This window comes from Lampetra fluviatilis, chromosome 27 (genome assembly GCF_964198595.1).
Source record: "Lampetra fluviatilis chromosome 27, kcLamFluv1.1, whole genome shotgun sequence".
NCBI classification, from domain to species: domain Eukaryota; kingdom Metazoa; phylum Chordata; class Hyperoartia; order Petromyzontiformes; family Petromyzontidae; genus Lampetra; species Lampetra fluviatilis.
Genome location: NC_136301.1, coordinates 331,500 through 349,013, shown reverse-complemented (window position 1 = coordinate 349,013; position 17,514 = coordinate 331,500). Strand labels below are relative to the sequence as shown.

The 17,514-nt window shown below is 47.5% G+C and overlaps 1 protein-coding gene across 1 annotated transcript; it reads left to right on the top strand.

Annotated features, from left to right (window-relative positions):
- The first annotated feature begins 7,610 nt into the window (after positions 1-7,610).
- LOC144942231 (organic solute transporter subunit alpha-like) lies at positions 7,611-16,923 on the top strand. Its single transcript, XM_078868976.1, has 8 exons — positions 7,611-7,899; positions 10,911-11,065; positions 11,723-11,796; positions 12,538-12,696; positions 13,772-13,883; positions 15,003-15,149; positions 15,705-15,810; positions 16,530-16,923. Exons 1-8 carry the CDS (start codon positions 7,818-7,820, stop codon positions 16,703-16,705), a joined length of 1,011 nt encoding a protein of 336 aa, XP_078725102.1. The 5' UTR covers positions 7,611-7,817; the 3' UTR covers positions 16,706-16,923.
- The last annotated feature ends 591 nt before the right edge of the window (positions 16,924-17,514 follow it).

Sequence of the window (17,514 nt, the reverse complement as noted above, 5' to 3'; positions counted from 1 at the left end):
ACATTTACAACCTGAGTACGACGTTTCGCTGGTAATAACATCCAGCATCATCGGGCAATTTTCCAGAATATTCTGTCGTGGATTCACTCTTCAACACACCGGTGGGCTGAAGAAGTACACTAGACTATACACTACACACTACTATACACTACACTATACACAACACTATACACTACTATACACTACACTATACACTACTATACACTACACTATACACTACTATATACTACTATACACTACACTATACACTACACTATATACTACACAATACACTACACTATGCACTACACTACACACTACTATACACTACACTACTACACACTACTATACACACACTACTATACACTACACTATACACTACACTACTACACACTACACTACTATACACTACACTATACACTACACTACACACTACTATACACTACACTATACACTACATACTACTATACACTATACTAGTAACTATTTGGCGTCATATTCTTAGGTTTTTTCGGTAAAGTCACGTAGGTAAAACATCAAAATTAATGAAAATAAAATAAAATAAAAACAAAAATCACGACGTTTCGGAGGCAACACAAGTCTCCGTCATCAGGTGGGACCGTCACAGTCGAATTAGCTGCATCAAGATGCACCTTGATGCAGCTAATTCGGCTGTGACGGTCCCACCTGATGACTGAGACTTGTGTTGCCTCCGAAACGTCGTGATTTTTGTTTTTATTTTATTTTATTTTCATTAATTTTGATGTTTTACCTACGTGACTTTACCGAAAAAACCTAAGAATATGATGCCTTGCAGTCACGAAAGCTTCAAATCTAGAACTATTTGGCGTTTTGTTTATGTGACAAATCCCTTACTGATTGGCCGTGTCGGGTGGTGGAGGGTTTCGACACATTCATACTTACGCGATCTAACCCAAAATCTTTATTATGAACACCAACTATGCTGTTAGGGGTTGGTTGTGGCCAGAGCTATAAATACACCCCCACACTAAGCTGACCCTTGTTCCCTGACGGTGGTCATCCTGACCAGATAACACCGGGTATAAAAACAAAGTTTAGTTTTCATGAAGTCGCTTGTCATATGCGTGTGAGTATTCATTGAGGTGTGTGAATGTTATGCTTGTGTACGTTTGTGCGTTGTTAAAAGGCTTGGCACTTGTTGAGCCGAAAGCCTCTGTGCATAAACCTGCATAATATTTATATATGTTTATTATGACTATTCTTGGGAAAAAATATATATATGCATCATTGTCACTGTTTATATCAGCGAACTAGTATTTGAGAGTTCCATTGTGTCATTGTGAAAGATCTGAGCCCCTTTATACTGTGAGCACATCACACACCTGCTCTCTTGTCTCTGCACTGGCTACCAGTCCAGTATCGAGTGGACTATAAGCTGCTGCTGCTGCTCCTGCTGCTGCTGCTGCTCCTGGTGCTGCTGCCCTTACAACGCGCTCAATGGGTGAGCCCCGCAATACTGGCAGGAACCGATCCATCTTCATACTACAATCAGGTCCCTTCTTCTCAGGACTCCGAGAACAAGGCTCTGTTCCTGCAGGGGTCGTCAGGATACACGATGGGACAACGCTTTGGCAATGAGACAATCGGAGTCGTTGGCTTTGACTCCCGAGTTCCGACCGCTGACCCTGGTTCTGTTTATTTCCTGCTTTCCCGACATGGCGCTTTGGGGTCTACGGATGAAATGCAACTTACAAGTGTAAATTAGTCTTATTCTTATTTATATTAAGCATGGAAAGTTTCATGCAAGTAGAAATGGAGAGGTAGAAATGAGTGATCGTGGATTCGAGAAGAGACGCAGGTTAAACACACCACATTGACTTGACATGAAGCGTAAGTGGGCTCAGGCAGGGCTCGTTACCAGTAAGGCAATATAGTAACAACGGACTGGGAGACAAAGGGGAAGACAGATTTGAGGGTGCAGGTCATGAGTGCAATGACCCAGCAGTTGAGCTGGAAACGATTACCCCGAGAGGGCGACGGCTCAAAGACAAAGATGCCCCGTATCGCCTTACGCAGACTTTTGGGGACAAGTGCTGTTAGAGAGAAACTATGAAAACCGGCACGGCACATCGAGGGGGTCGGTGGCCAGCACCACGCCCGGCCGCCTTTTTCTCCCCAGTGGCGATGTTTACTACACAGCACCACACCAGGGACTCATTTGAGGCTGGGGCAACGCATCGTAGGTCGTACAACCCACATTTACGGCCCCACAGCACTCTATCTATCTATCTCGCTGTTGTTTAATGAGTCACCACACCTACCCCCTCCAGCACCAACAGCCGATCCACATCCACCCCCCTCGTTCACATAGCGACGGCTGTTCTCGCGGTGCATGACCTTACCCCTGGCCATACATCACAGGTGAGGAACACCGACACGGTGACGCTGAGTAATATATATATTTTTTACAAGTAAGATTTTAAAAAGTGGATGGTGGCTCAGAGACGTTAGACTGATGAGCTGGCATTGCGGAGATCCTGGATTTGAATCAAGGCATGATGCGTGTAATTACGGGTTCTCAAGTAAATTATAGTGAGTTGATGATCTCAGCTTTGTCACCGATGGCTGCACCAAAAACACCCCGTTGTAAATTTGGTTAGGTGGGCCAAAATTAAGATCTGAGAAATATCGAGTTGATCGTCATGTGACGAACACTACTCTCATGTGCGGAGCGCGTGGGCCAGTGCTGCCCCATACGACGACTGTGTGAACTCGAGGTCACCTGGAGGGATCTGAGAGGTAGCTTGGCGCGGTGGGTCGCACTGCCCCGTGAGCGATCCGAGTGGACACCAATATCCACTCTCAGGATAACATTGAGAAAAGTAAAAATATAACACCACGAGTCAAATGAGCTATTGATTGAAATCGTACAGATGCAACATAATTAAAAGTGTCGTTATACTGCTCACATCGACATGGGCAGCTCGTTTCTGTTTACACTGCTGGATGAGGGCCTGCCTGCGCTGATTTGACCATTATTCGCCATGCGGGTCAGTGTGAGTTGAAGGCGGGCAGCATATACATGTTAGCTTAGAAATACCGTGCAACAATCTGTGTATCTGGAAGTATGCTGCCTACAGCGAAGTACGCGCAGCCCCTAGTACCAGCTTCATGCACGGTAGTTCCCCATCCAAGCACTATCCAGGCTCAAACCTGCTTAGCTTCCGATATCTGATGAGATCAGCCATATTTATTTTTATATGGTTATAGGAACAAAGCGAACAGAGTGTTAATTACAATTAGACAACACACGGTGTGGTTCATTTTTATTATTTAATCATCCAGGAAAGCCTCACTGAGCCTAAATACCCCTTTGCAGGAGGGTCCTGCCTGGCTTACCTAATTAAATGTTTTGAATACTTTATATTTTGTAGAAAACCACTTGGCTCAACCAACTCTTCAAATTCCAGTAGTCAGTGGATGGATGTTGGGGGATGACAACTCCAAGTCCGTCTACCACGGATTTAGCACCAATGAAGATCAATTGTACTGTGTGGACAGTGGCAAATGTGGTAATAATTGCACGTGTCCATCAGCTGGTCTACCATGTACCGAACAACGTGCACGTCTAAATGTTGTGGAATGTAACAGGACCACCATACCAAACCAGAGGACGACGACGGTGATGATGACAATGTCGATTCTAACTATAAAGGTGGTCTCCTGTTTACGACGGTCAGACTGACGACGATCCGCATTTACGCCGTTTACATGCCACCGTGGGTCGATTTACGACGCAGAAACTCGACTTACGACATCATTCGACTCGACTTACGTACATATTCGACTCGACTTACGACATCATTCGACTCGACTTACGAATACATTTGAACGCTCAGACTGGTTCCCGATGTTACTTGGCGTAGAGCTTTTGTTATTCTCAAGCCTTTTTTGTCGATTTTACCGATCAAACCCCGTTAGATATGGCTGATAAAAGGACAGATACATCGGCAAGGGATGTTTCTACTGTTCCTGTTGTACATGGGAAAGTAGGGGTCCGATTTACGACTACGGGGTTCCCAGGAATGCATTGCATCGTGAAAGCCCTGTTGCAATGGCATAACAGTGACTGCATTGGAACTTGTGATGTCAACATCAGTTGCCATCTAAACGTGTTGTCTCTGTCTTTGTTAGTCGATGTAACATGATGTAACAATATATTAAATGTACCAAGTTAATTGTATATATGTGTATATTTTCATTAAACCAAAAGGGTGTCTAAATGCCTGCGGAGTATGTTCTAATTTAATATAGTACTGAAGCTAATGTGGTACAGTGATTGTTAACATCCTTGCTTGCAATTGTTAGCGTTAGATACGGCTTATACAATTCATCCTGTTTGTAGATGGAACATGAATATTCAAGCTCAGACATGCTGCACTTTCCTCGAGTAATGACGGTTACATCTTTAGAGCTACTGCTGTTCGAAGTTAAACCCTCTGAAACTGTAAAATATCGACATGTTTTACACAGTTTACCACAAACACAGGCACTGATGTCTCTCACATTGTACAATTTGAATTCCTGACCCCAGAATTTGTACTAATGCATACATTGATTTTCGTTTTCTAAAATATTCATCCTTATATTGTCACTTTATTGACATGCGTATTCATGTTAAAATACATTTTCCATGTAAAGAGTATAACAATATTCTCAGGTTTTTTCGGTAAAGTCACGTAGGTAAAAACATTAAAATTAATGAAAGTAAAATAAAACAAAACAAAAATAGAGAATATGAATCATTGCAGTCACGAAAGCTTCAAATCTAGTATAACAATAATGCTAAAGTTCAAACCTACCGATTTTTATGTTATGTATCATACGTTTGAAACAATTTAAGAAACACAATATTGTTTTAATTGCAACGTTATTGCAAATTTGACGAAACATATTTCGAATAGTTATTTTTTTCGCAAGTTGTTACAAATTTCACTCCAAAACGAAAGTTCCAAAATATTTGAAATGACAATACTTGGATTTCTGACTCCTCGAATTAGTTCCATCAGATACTTTATTCAACTACCTGCAGTGAAATTGAATATTGCTGTTTCTGTCATTGCTTAGAGCCCAGGCTTATAGAGCATTTGAAATATTTTGTTACCATGGTAACTATGCCGTTTAAACGTAAAAGTGCCATTGGTAAGGGGGGGTGGCCGGTGGTCGAAACGAACGACGGAATCGCAGCCAAAGGAGGGAAACGGCTGTGTGTGCAGAAGCTATAGATTGCCGAGAGGGCCTTCGCCCGGCACTGGATAGATTATGGCTGCTGACGCTTAAATCGGCCTGTGCGGCACACGTTCCACTAACTCAAAATCACTGAGCCCAGCCAACGACTGAGTCGTTGGCGCAGTCACCGGGAATGTAATCGCAGTGAACGTGAGAGCCGAGCGTTGTCTGAAGCGGAGCCATTGGTGCCAAGGGTGAACGTTCAAGGGTGGCCAATGCATCAACTCGGCTCCTTAAACTGGGGGGGGGGGGGCATAAACAGAGAAAAGACCCTACCTTGAATGACACCAACGTCATTGAGATGCCATGCGCTAACAAGTCGCGTGGGGGTATCATTTTCCTTACTGAGGTACATCCTTCTTATGCAGTATCTTTACTTTCACTCCTATTACCTTACATTGCTTGAGAGTTTAATTAATTGGATTATGCACATGCTAGTTTATGCACATGCTAGTTTCAGTGAGCTCACTATGAACATATCCACCCATAATGCAGTGTGTACAAACATTTTATGTTACTTTTAATTAAAAAATGTATATTTAGTCGGAGTACTGTTCGATAAGTATTGATGGGTTTGTCTTTTAATCAATAGTTACAAATAGGTAACTATTCATGTGCCTGTAAAAAAAACTGTTCAGGATTTTTTTGGATGAATTTAAATCCCAACTGTGGTTTTTGTTTCCACTAAAGTCTACGGTGGCATTCACGAATGTGTTTGGTGGGTCACACATTAGCACCAAACCTAAGCTCTAAACCAACAATTAACGAACAGAGATGATAAACAGGGCTGACCCGATAACTCACCAATGCCATGCCTGTGTCTGATCTCCTCTCATTGGCACGTCGATGTCCGGTGGCAGTTCCGAAGGATATAAATATATAGACACGTGGCAATGATGTTTGCAGTGACGGATATAATACCGTGAGTTTGCAGGTCTTCGGTGCGAAGCTTCACGCGGCCCGGGCCGTGGTGAAATGAAGTCGCGGTTCGCGTTCGCCGCCAGCGTGCCGTGTTGTGTGTTCACCCCACACCTCTACTGTAGGAAGTTCACCATCGGGGCAATTGGTTGAGGTTAATTGTTTTTACTGATTGAACAAGGGTCGGCTTAAAACTATTTTTAAAAAGCTTTTAGACACTGTTTTACTCGCATCATCGGTGAACTTGCTACTCGTTGCTAGCGATGCACATGGTTTTTGTTCACATTAACTCGACACCTCCGATTAACACGGTAGGCGACGCACGGTGCGAAAGAAGTTAAACATCCATCCATACAACACTTTGGTCACAAACACTGCCTTAAAAATAAAAAGGAGAGTTTATCCAGTCATGGGCGACTGGAGGTGGGTGGGGGAGGAAAAGGAGTCCCAGAACGAGTTCAGATATTTTTCGCCATTGATACGAGACTTGCGTTAACCACTTGCGCCACCGCTCCTACACTCCAGTAACACACACACACATATTAAGTACACATAACTCTTAATTCCCACACATGTCGCTGTTATGGGCTGCTTCTGCCGTATAATGTCTTTACGACGCCTCTCGTGGTTTCTACTTATTTATTTTTCTTCTTTATGGCCGGGGGCTGTTAAAGGCTCGGCTTGGCCGGGTCCCTTTACAAGTCGGAGGGCAGCAACGGACGTGCCGGTGAGAGGTCGAGCGCGCCGAGCGAGGCTTAGGATTGGTGGCGGCACCCATCGCGGCTTTAAAGATCCCACGGTAATCATCTCGAGCCTTTCTCGACTAAAGCCACTATCATACAGACTCCCCCTGTGCATCATCAACATTGTCATTATTTACAATCATCACAATCATTATTAGGTCATTGCTCATCGGTACTGTTATATTTCGTGATTGATAACATATTTTAACGCGTTTGTGTGAGTATACAGCAGCTAGATTATAGCTTTCAGAATTGTTCTATGTTTTATTTATGTAGAGTTATGATTGTAGTTTAAATGTACCGTGCCTCATTAACATCGTTCACTTGTGTGTCAATTAGTTAATTCAGTTGGTAAACAAAGTGTGTTAATAGGGACTACACAAATAACGTTTTGATGGGATGTTGTGTTTGTTGTTTGCAAGCACACTGGGCTCTGAGCCTGGCACCTGAGTTGGATTCCCAGCCACGTCGATAACATCCGCTGCGAGTGATTATCTAAACTCGGCCTAACTCACTCCCTTCAACCAACCAACCCGCGCTGACCAGGTGAAGTATGCTCTTTTTATTTTGTTGAGCGCAGACGAATTAAGTGGGTCGGATTAACGAATTGAATTGTTAACTTCATTGTACGGCCATCTGTGCCAACATTCTTGAGTAAAACATTTATAATGCGGATTGGGTGGTACATTGAGTGCAGTGTGTGCGCGCGTGTGCTTTGGATCAGAGTGCTGTGTGTGGCCCTTTTCGTCATCGCCGTGCTTTGTAATCAGCTGCTGCGTCCCATGTCGCCCTGTGCCGGCTGGCGACAGGCGGCCGCTGGCTCGAGTGCTCACGGGAAGAGCCGCGCGCTGTCGCCGCGGGAGCCCGAGACGTCGGCGATAGCAGCAGCAGCAGCAGCGCCTCGACATGGACGAGCAGCTGCTCGCGCAGCTCAACATCTCCACGTCATGTGTTCACGAGCCGCCCACCACGGGCGAGCTTGTCCGAGGTGAGCCTCCCCAAGCACGCGTCACGTACGGACGTTGAACCTCTTTCGCTCCGTCGGTAGCCCACCGTGCGTATCGGAGGTCACGCACAGACTTGCAGCCCCGCGTCCACGCCACCGCTGAAGGAGGAGGAGGAGGGCATGCACGCGCGCCGTGCGTGTCGCTGGAGTTTGTTTTCACCGTAATCGATCACGCTCGTTCAGCGCGGGTTAGTGAAGGTATGGAGCGTAGCACACCGGTGAATTCTACTGCACTGCCCCCCTGCTGACGACGTAGACCCCCCCCCAGCCATTCCGTAGAAGCGGCAGCAGCAGCAGCAGCCTACACAACACGTGTGGTCGCCCATCCAAGCGCTGCAGGATTAGCCCTCGAGACGTGACGCGTGGTTTAGCCAGAAGGCCTTCAAGCGCAACGATCCCCGTTTGTCACCATGCGGACAAGTAGGGGACCGTGGTTTCTCGGGCTGTAGTACTACCATACGTGTTGATTGGCACGAAGTCCGACGTTTCGTTCCACATGCTCGGAAGCCAAAACAAGTTCTGCGAAAGAAATCTCTTGCACCGCCGTTGTTGGCCACACGGCGGTCACAATCGACACTTTGTGAGATTTGAGAATGGATTCTTGGTCTCGTGACAAAATGTCGATTGTCCGTCGGGAATAATGTCACGGGGAGAAAAAGGTGAATGTGTTAAAACATTCCATAATCATGAGCCAATTCACAAAAAACGATGCGCATCGACTGTTTCATCCAAGCTTGATTAATCTGGTCCCATACACTGAAATAGAATATAAATTAAACGTTACTGTACTCGGGTAAACACGTACACATTCATATATACGGATACGTTGGCTTTGCAACGCGCACACAATACACAATTCTCACCGCTGCATCTTTGCAAAGAGAAGTCCAACTTACAGTGTACCTAATGATAAAGCCTCTCCGGACTTTGAGCAGAAAGGCCGTCTACCTCGTATTTGTCTTACAGCCACCTGCACCCTCGCCTCAACGTCTCCATAAATTACATCCCATGCCCGTGGTGCATCCCCCGCAAAGACGCAGATCCTCCCTGCAGGCGCTACAGATTGTGTAGGAAAGTGCTGTTAGCGAGGACCTATACAGCACACAAGGCCCTTGTGTGCTGTATAGGTCCTCCTTGTGACAAGGGCAGCCAGCACCACGCCCGATCTCCGTTGTCTCCTCAGTGGCATTGTTTACACACTGCACTGGGGTATTCATTTGAGGCTGAGTCGACCTAGGGGAGGCCCAGGACCGGCTCAGTTAACTGTCAGCGCATCCTGCTAACTGCTACAATACCGCTACCCACAGTGCGTTAACCAAACACACACTGATATTGTCATGGATGAACTTTTATCGCAACTATGCACTAGTAGAATGTAACTAATTTGTACCGCATTAGGGGCCGTCCATAAATGACATCACGCACCTAGGGGGGGGGGGGGGGGGGATCAGACATTTGTGACTATGTGTGACGAGGGGAGGGGTTGAGAAATGTGGTCACAAAAGAAAAGTGTGTGGGAAATAAATAGCCATTTTCTATTCTTTTGAGGCATAAGCAATTAGAAAATAACACTTACTACCTAGGAACAAAAATCGTGTTACATTCATAATGATAATTATAAGGATGATTATAATCAACCTTCTATTCATCATTATGAATTAAACACAATATCCAACTGTTGATTTGGCTGTGTTACGTAGCATGGCTTGACTAGTTATATGTGGATACTTTTACCGATCCCATAGAGGACATGTTGTGACGTTAATGAGGTTGACGTTGACCCAAGCGAAGAGATTAACGTGTTATATTAGCCGGGGAGCCCTGCGACTTTACCAGCTGAGCTATGGGAGGCTGAACATGCATGGCATTGCAATGATTAACTTGGTCCCCGTGCCGTTCACCCAGCCAGCTCCCCCACCACATCCTGCAGTGTGTGATCTCAAGAGCACGAGTGAACTTTAAACGGAATGCTGAAAATATGACTCATCCTTCGGAAATCAGCATCTCCATTAGTAGTCAGTTATCCGATGTTGTTGTTTTCTTGCCTTGCAAACGCGTATTTCACGTCGTGGATTAAACGTGCTCCTCGTCACAAGGTCACCCGAAACGCAACCGCATCTCGTCAGATCTCGGAAGTTATGCAGGGCTGAGCTTGGCTAGCGCTCTGATGAGTGACCACAATTAAACCAGAGGTGGTATGACGTTAAACCAGAGGTGGTATGACATGAAATTAGAGGTGGTATGACATGAAACACATTTGGAGGTCACTACTGGACAGGTTGGTGGGGTTCTTTGCAAGGGCCCCCAGTGAAGAGAAGCTGCCAAAGATATGACGCATGTCGAAAGTCATCGTCCTTTCGAAACGGGGCAGAGATCTAACCCTTGCTGCAAGCTACCGGCCAATATCGCTGGCTCTTCGTTTTGCTTCAAAGGCTTGGAACGTCTGATCCTCCGGTGTACATCACCACAAATAGAACACATCCTGAGTGTCCACCAGACTGGGTTCCCACGAGGCCGCAGCATGCATGATCAAGTGCTGGCACTAAGTTCATCGAGGTCGGTTATCACGAGAACCTGAAGACAGGGTTATAGTTCTTTCTCGATCTAGCAGCAGCCTACGACGCAGTCGGGCATACCGACCTCCTATTGGAGATGTCTGCCGATAGGTGGTTCATGTCACCGAACTCCTTCTTCGTGACAGGAGGCTCAGACGAGGCCCTGCTCAAGAGGGTTCCAAACCGGCCAAGGCCTCCTGTGTGCAGCAACCCTGCACAGTTGAGGCTTACACGACCACTCGACCTGCGGTTGTGGTGTAAGACAGATGGTCGCGCCGTGCGTTGTTGAAGACTGCGTACGCTAATGAAGCTTTAGAGGCGGTCTGAGGACAACACCGCATTCTGCAAATGATGATAAATAAAATGTTTATGGACCCCCATAATAGTTATTCTTGTTACTCTTCTCTGGTTCCCTCACTTGTGTGCGCGTGCATGCAGACATGGACGCGCTCAACTGGGCGATGATCGTCATCTTCACCATCATGACCACCATCATCACAGTCGTCTACGCTGAGGAGGTGCTCTACATCTCCAACAAGGTGCCCTGCCCGCGCAGACGCAAGACGCTGATCTGGGTCAACGGAGCCCCGCCGGTACAGTGATGTCACATTTGAGAGAACATTAAAACAACAACACGCAAGACACGGTAGAGTCGCCATCTCTGAGGTTACGACAACAACAACAATAACAAAACGAGACACATAAAGGAAAGGGAATATCTCACAATGCCGAATGAGATGAGAGATACACGTGAATACTTTGTTCTTAATGGTGTAATACTGCACGACTGACAAATAACCAGGATTCTTAGTGTCCCTGGACGACTGATAACGATCCTCCCCGGGCAGCTACCAAAGAAGACAATCCTGGGAATAAATAAAAACAGAACAGATGGCAACCCAACCTACACAGCAACCCTCCTACACAACAACCCCGCCCACACAGCAACCCCACCCACACAACAACCCCACCCACACAACAACCCCACCCACGCAACAACCCCACCCACGCAACAACCCCAACCACACAGCAACGCTACCTACACAACAACGCTACCCACACAGCAAACAACTCATCATTCTTTGTATTGAACCTGAAAGGGGATAGCCTAAAGGATATATGTAAGATAATAGTAACTGTTATCATTCATAAATAGAGGAATCAAATTACTCAATTTAAGATTATTTTTTCTGGAGGACTCTGTCCTAAAATGTTCAGGTTTTAACCTCATCCGTGGATGCGTGGCACAGGTGGTGGCGCTCACCTCGTGCATCGGGCTCTGGGTCCCACGCTCGGCCATGTTCACCGACTTCGCCTCCTCAATGTGAGGCTGCGTCCCCCGCACCCCTCCCCCGCTCCCCATCCCCCCCCTCCCCGCTTAATGCATCTGGCCTGAGGTGGGATGAGAGGGGTAGAGACCCAAATCGCAACAGATTCACACCCGGCATCATTCCACACGCGGCACCATTCCACGTTCAGCAATACTGATTAGTAGAGCAAGATACAAAAAAAGCTAGGCCAATGAAATGTCTTGAAAGGTACCGAATTCAAATATGGAAACAACAAACATCTGAAATCTGGCAAAGTTTAAAATTAATTAAGAGCCATCCGTCATTGGTTAAGCAGCCTCCCCACACCGTATCAGAGTGGCTCAGGCAGGCATCGGGCTTTTTATTTCGTCACTTGCTCTCTTTTTGGCACTTGTATTGGTTTTGTTGTAACTTGTTGAACCGTCCCTACTGGACATTTTTGAAAAAGAACTTCACAGCTCATCGGATTCCTCCAATCTAAATAAACATTCTGATTCTAATTAAAGTATTCTGATTCTACAGGGGCGGGGAAGGGGCGGTGATAATTGGATAGAGAGCCCCATTTCATTCCTTGCACCAGGACCTGATGCCAACCACAGTGGGTACTTCACCGGTATCATATTAAGAGTGATGGACACGCAATAAAGCGTGAAACGAGTGGATGGAACGACCCTAAGCTCGGTTTGCGCAACTAACTCTGCCTTGTCTTCCCTATGCCCCCATTCCCCATGGGTCGTACCGCTCCCGTGGATCAGATATTTCGCCGTGTGCATTCACCAGTTCATGATTATGATCATCGCTGAGTACGGAGGTGAGGAGGCAATGATTACTCGCTTCAAGGGCATCCCAATAAAGACAAGCACCGGGCCCTGCTGCTGCTGCTGCCTGTGCCTGCCCAACACCACCATGTCCCGGTTAGACTCTAAGACTTGTTTAATTTTTGTTTGTCTTTTTTCCACACTGTTTTCCCGATTGTGCAATCGGAGTCACGGTATGAGTCACAGTTGCCACTCCGACGTCTCCAAGAGCAGTGCAAACTTTCCACATTAGAGAATGGCCCGATGATGTGGATATTATAGAGATACTTCTGAAAACCATTTTAAGAAATCTCTGGCCGGCACAGGATTGGGACAGCACTTTTCCATGCACTGTGGCACTGACAGCAAGGTTCATCACGTGGCAGTCAAAACAATATGTAAACATTCTCAAGAGTTGGAAAATTAGCCAAATGTAAGTGCACAAATCATTTAAAAGTGAGGGCTTTTTTGTGCAGTCATTGGTGATGGGACTGAGCCCATTAACTCTCTCGACTGCAGAACACGGATTTAGCACAGGCAGCTGCCTACATTCAAACCCAGGATCTCAGCGGTGCCAGCTCAGCGTTCCGACGTCTGAACCACGCAGTGCCCATTCCATTTTCAGATTTAGGCTTTACCGGTTCTCGGGCTAGGATCCTGGACTGGAGGTAGGAACACCCCAGAGATTAGCTACCATGGACAGGGCCGTTCATCGGGGGTTGTGGGGCCTGGGGCAAATCCCACCGTGTGAGCCCCCGACGCCTTCAAACTAACTTGGTAGTATCACATCTGACACCGTGACGTCGAAGCGCGAGGCCCCCCAAAGCACGGGGCCTGGGGCGGTCGCCCCGAATCGCCGTACCCTAGGGACGGCTCTGACCATGGACATCGAGCCAGTACCTCCTCTTACTCGGGCTACCCTTATATTCAAGAGTCCAATCTCGTTTTTCACCCTCTTGTTTGTTTTGTTCCTCTCTCTTCTGTCTGGTTTGTGCATTTGTGTTTGCTTCGTGAAACATGATCATATCAGTTCACAAATTATTTGCAGATATCACACGCCACTGATGTTAACCGTAGTCAGATGTTGAAGTGCTTGTCAACACTTTTTATTCCATGGCATTCGCTTTCGAGCAGCTTTGACTTTATGTTAATTATTTAATTAAATACGCTATGTCCCCACCAATTCACACAGGCGGACATTGAGGATTCTCAAGATGGGGACGTTCCAAGTGGCATTTTTGAGGCCGGTGCTTCTCTTTCTGGGTGCTGTGCTGTGGACGAACGGGAACTTCATGCCGGGCGTGGTGAGTGGCGCTCGCAAGTGATTTTGATGAGCCTTTCTTGCAATGGCCCTCCATCTTCATTCAGAACTAGAAGTTGTTTTAATTGCATCAATTAATTCGTTAATTACAATAACGCAAGGCCTCTACCACCAAATGGACAAAGGTAAATGTGCAGCCCCTGCAACTGCTATGCTCACGCCACTGCTGGCAGAAGGTGCCATATGCCAGAGTTTGCTCCAGAGAGCTCCTCTGGAGAGAATTTTGGCCTCCTCTTCCGTGCTAAGTCAGATGTCTTTATTATTGTTATTAGGGTTCCGGGCCTAGCTTCTTAGAGTCCGGTCAGGGCGACTCGACCACACTGTTGCTGACCGCATGTTGCAGAGTGAGTTAATGTGGTGCAATGTTGGCGCAGGGCATGGGGGGGGGGAGGTTAGCTGCTACACCACCGACCCTGGCAGGCACAGAACCTGTTGAGCCCCCCCCTTCCCCCCCCCCCCCCCCCACCGTGTGACTTGTCGCACCAGTTTAACTTCTGCAGTGTGATCGACTGCAGAAGCTCCTCCGCGGGGATGCCACAATCGAACGGCGGACAGCTGGCGCAGCTGTGAGGACGATGACCGCTGCACGATTTCGCTGTTCTCATGAATGCCCCTTTGACTGGCGGTGTGGTCATGGATGATTAACAAAACCTTTGGACCGGGGTCGTTCAAGAGTTTGATTCACAGCAGGACAATGACCCTGTTTTGTGCCATTAAATATATTCTTGTTTCAGGAGGGGCCACTCCTGCATGCCAGTCACTCTTTTGACAGCCATATTCTGATGTCTCAGAGCTGGAATCTAACAAAATTAAGTGCTCAACCAAATGTATTGGGCTCGAAACTCGCCTCTCAATCGATCTATCGACTATAATTGTGGACTGATCTCCACTGCCACACTGCCACCTTCTGGCCAGCTCTCAGCTGCCAGGAAAGCCATGCTGGTGTCTGAACACTTTATCCGGAGGGTCCTAATTATATTGGAATATTGAGACCAAACCCAGCTACATTTCATGTTTTTTTCGAGAGGACCCACAGCAGACCAATGGGAGAACGAATAAACTCCACACAGCCAATTGCCCGTGGTCTGTTTCCCATTCACAGATGACGGTGGACAACGGATATCTCTGGATCACCATCGTCTCTGGCACCGCCACTGTGTTATCGCTCTACCCCATCGGCATCCTCTTCAACCACGCCCGCTTCAACCTGGCCAACCAAAAGATCATCCCCAAGTTCGTCCTCAACCAGGTGATGGAAGGAGCGACAGTGGCGCCCTCGCCCAACCCTCAGTGCTATCAATGTCGCCGTCCGTGACCATTGCCAGTGCCAGCAACAGCGATCGTAAAGGCTGCCATATATTACAATGAAGCCCTCATCGAACGCGGTAGCTGTGTTTCTGGATAGTGCCCCGTTTTGAACGAAATGAGCTTTCAGCAAAACAGAACCAAGATCCCGTCAGGCCAGCAGAGCAGTCTCTAGGGTACGGTGAATCGGGGTGACTGCCCCGAGCCCCACGCTTTGGGGGGCCCCGTACTTCGACAGGTGTTTAGTTGCAAAGCGTCGGGGAGCCCACACAATGGGATTTGCTCCAGGCCCCACACCCTCAATATGGAGGCCCTGCCAGTGAGTACCGATGTCTATAATTTAGGCTGCTGGAGGCCATGATGCTGGTCATTGTTGGCAGTGTGTGTGATTCTCCACCCAACCGTCTGGACTGCTTTGCCGACCCCGACTTAACTCCCTGTCTGCTGCCCACCCCCTCCATTCTCTCTCCCCCCCCTTTGATCGTCCTGACCAACACAGAGCGTCCTGATCCTGTGCCAGCTCCAAGGCTCGATCTTCACCACGTGTGCCAACATGGGCTCCCTGACCTGTGTGCCGCCATTTTCCGCCAGGGCCCGCGCTTCGTGTGAGTGTCACTCCGCGCGTCGCACGCACCGCATCACTTTCACCTCGTCCCGCACGCAGACCAACACACAGTCGCCCCTTGCGCAAAGAGCGAGCACCGATTCAGGGGCTGGAATGGCACACGGGGGTGGCGTGACACCAGCACTACGCCAGGCGACCTTTGTCATCTCCAATGCTGTTGGTGACAAACCTCACCAAATACTCCTTTCAGGCTGATTCAACCTAGAGCGGGGGAGGGCAACTCCGCTTCAGAAATTCACCACTGATGTCAGCCGTCGGTCACGGCAAATGAAACTGGGATAGCCGGTTCATAGTGCAGTGCCAGGGGCACGGGAACCTTTACCTTTACTTCATAGAGATACATTACCATTGGCGGGCCATACATTAACACGTACTTTAACAGATATTAACATACCCATTAACACACAGCTCATGCACTGCTGTCACTGCAAGAGCCCCTTGCAGTAATAGCAGGGACTGAGTGCACTAAAATTAGGTCGAAATTTTCCCACTTCATTACCCGATTAGTGCGGCTAAGATGCTTGCGGGCCGTTTTGTGGTGGTGGGCCTCCTGTGTTGTGGACCGTATCCGGCCTGTGGGTCTTAGGTCCCACTACCTATTCAACCACCACCTTCACAACCACCTCCACAACCACTACCACCACCACCCAGAGCTTTCTCCCTGTGCGACCGTGCGTCGCATAACACGTGGCCTTACAGACATGCACCAGCAGCTGCTGGTGGTGGAGATGTTCGTGGTGGGGCTGCTGGCTCGTTGCTACTACCGCAAGCGCTACGGAACCGAGCTGGTGGACGGTCCTGAGATTGAACTCCTCAAGGCAACGACGGAGACCAACGGGGCCACGGGAGAGGCTACCGCCATCCAGAGGACATAACGACCAGCGAGAGACGACGGTGGTGGCAGAGATGATGTCACAGTCAAGATGTGGACAATGGAGTCCTTTTTCCATATCGAGCTCATGTTTAGTTGGTGGCATGTAACTAACTGAACAACCGTCACTGGTAACTGATGCTCACGTTTTTCATCCCTTCACTTCGTAATGTAAATGTACAGCCGTTTTGTCTACCCACTGCTGGATGATGACCGCCCCCACGACTTTGGGGGGTGTTATTTGACCATACTTCGCCATGCCGGTCAGTGCGGGTTGATGATGTGCTTGTACGGCAGTTGAGCCCGCTGCTTTGTCCTCCTGCTGACTTCTTTCACTTTCCCTTCTCGCCCAAATACTTTTGTAATATTCTCCCGAGCGCGATCCGCGTCGAGCTGTAACATGGAAGAACTTTACCCGAGAGCTCGCCACGAGCAGCGCGCCACCTTACAATCAAAGCATGATTTGTTTTGTAACATCTCATAGCCGGGATTATTTATTCATTATTTACGTCTTTTTATTAGGACCCAGCACGTGGCTTCGGAGCGCCGTACAGAGAAAAAAAAACATCTTTATTGAATCTAACATATCATAGGATGTAAGTAGGGTTTTAATTTATTTATAAATGGAGAATCTCAGCAGTCATATGCAGTTCTTTAGGCAGAGCATTCCAAATATGGGGGCAAAGAACCAAACATTCTGGCGCTCCGAAGAGTTTTTGCCAAGTAAAAAGCAAATTGAATGTGGTGGATCTTTCATCCACTCGTTGACCGCGGGGATTCTCCATTCATAAAGAAACTAAAGAGCTACTCACG

Excerpts from the sequence above, each read along its gene's own strand:
- LOC144942231 (XM_078868976.1), top strand. The coding sequence starts at position 7,818 with ATGGACGAGCAGCTGCTCGCGCAGCTCAACATCTCCACGTCATGTGTT. Across the intron at positions 11,066-11,722 it reads GGGTCAACGGAGCCCCGCCG|GTGGTGGCGCTCACCTCGTG; the intron begins GTACAGTGATGT and ends TGCGTGGCACAG. Across the intron at positions 12,697-13,771 it reads CCCAACACCACCATGTCCCG|GCGGACATTGAGGATTCTCA; the intron begins GTTAGACTCTAA and ends CAATTCACACAG.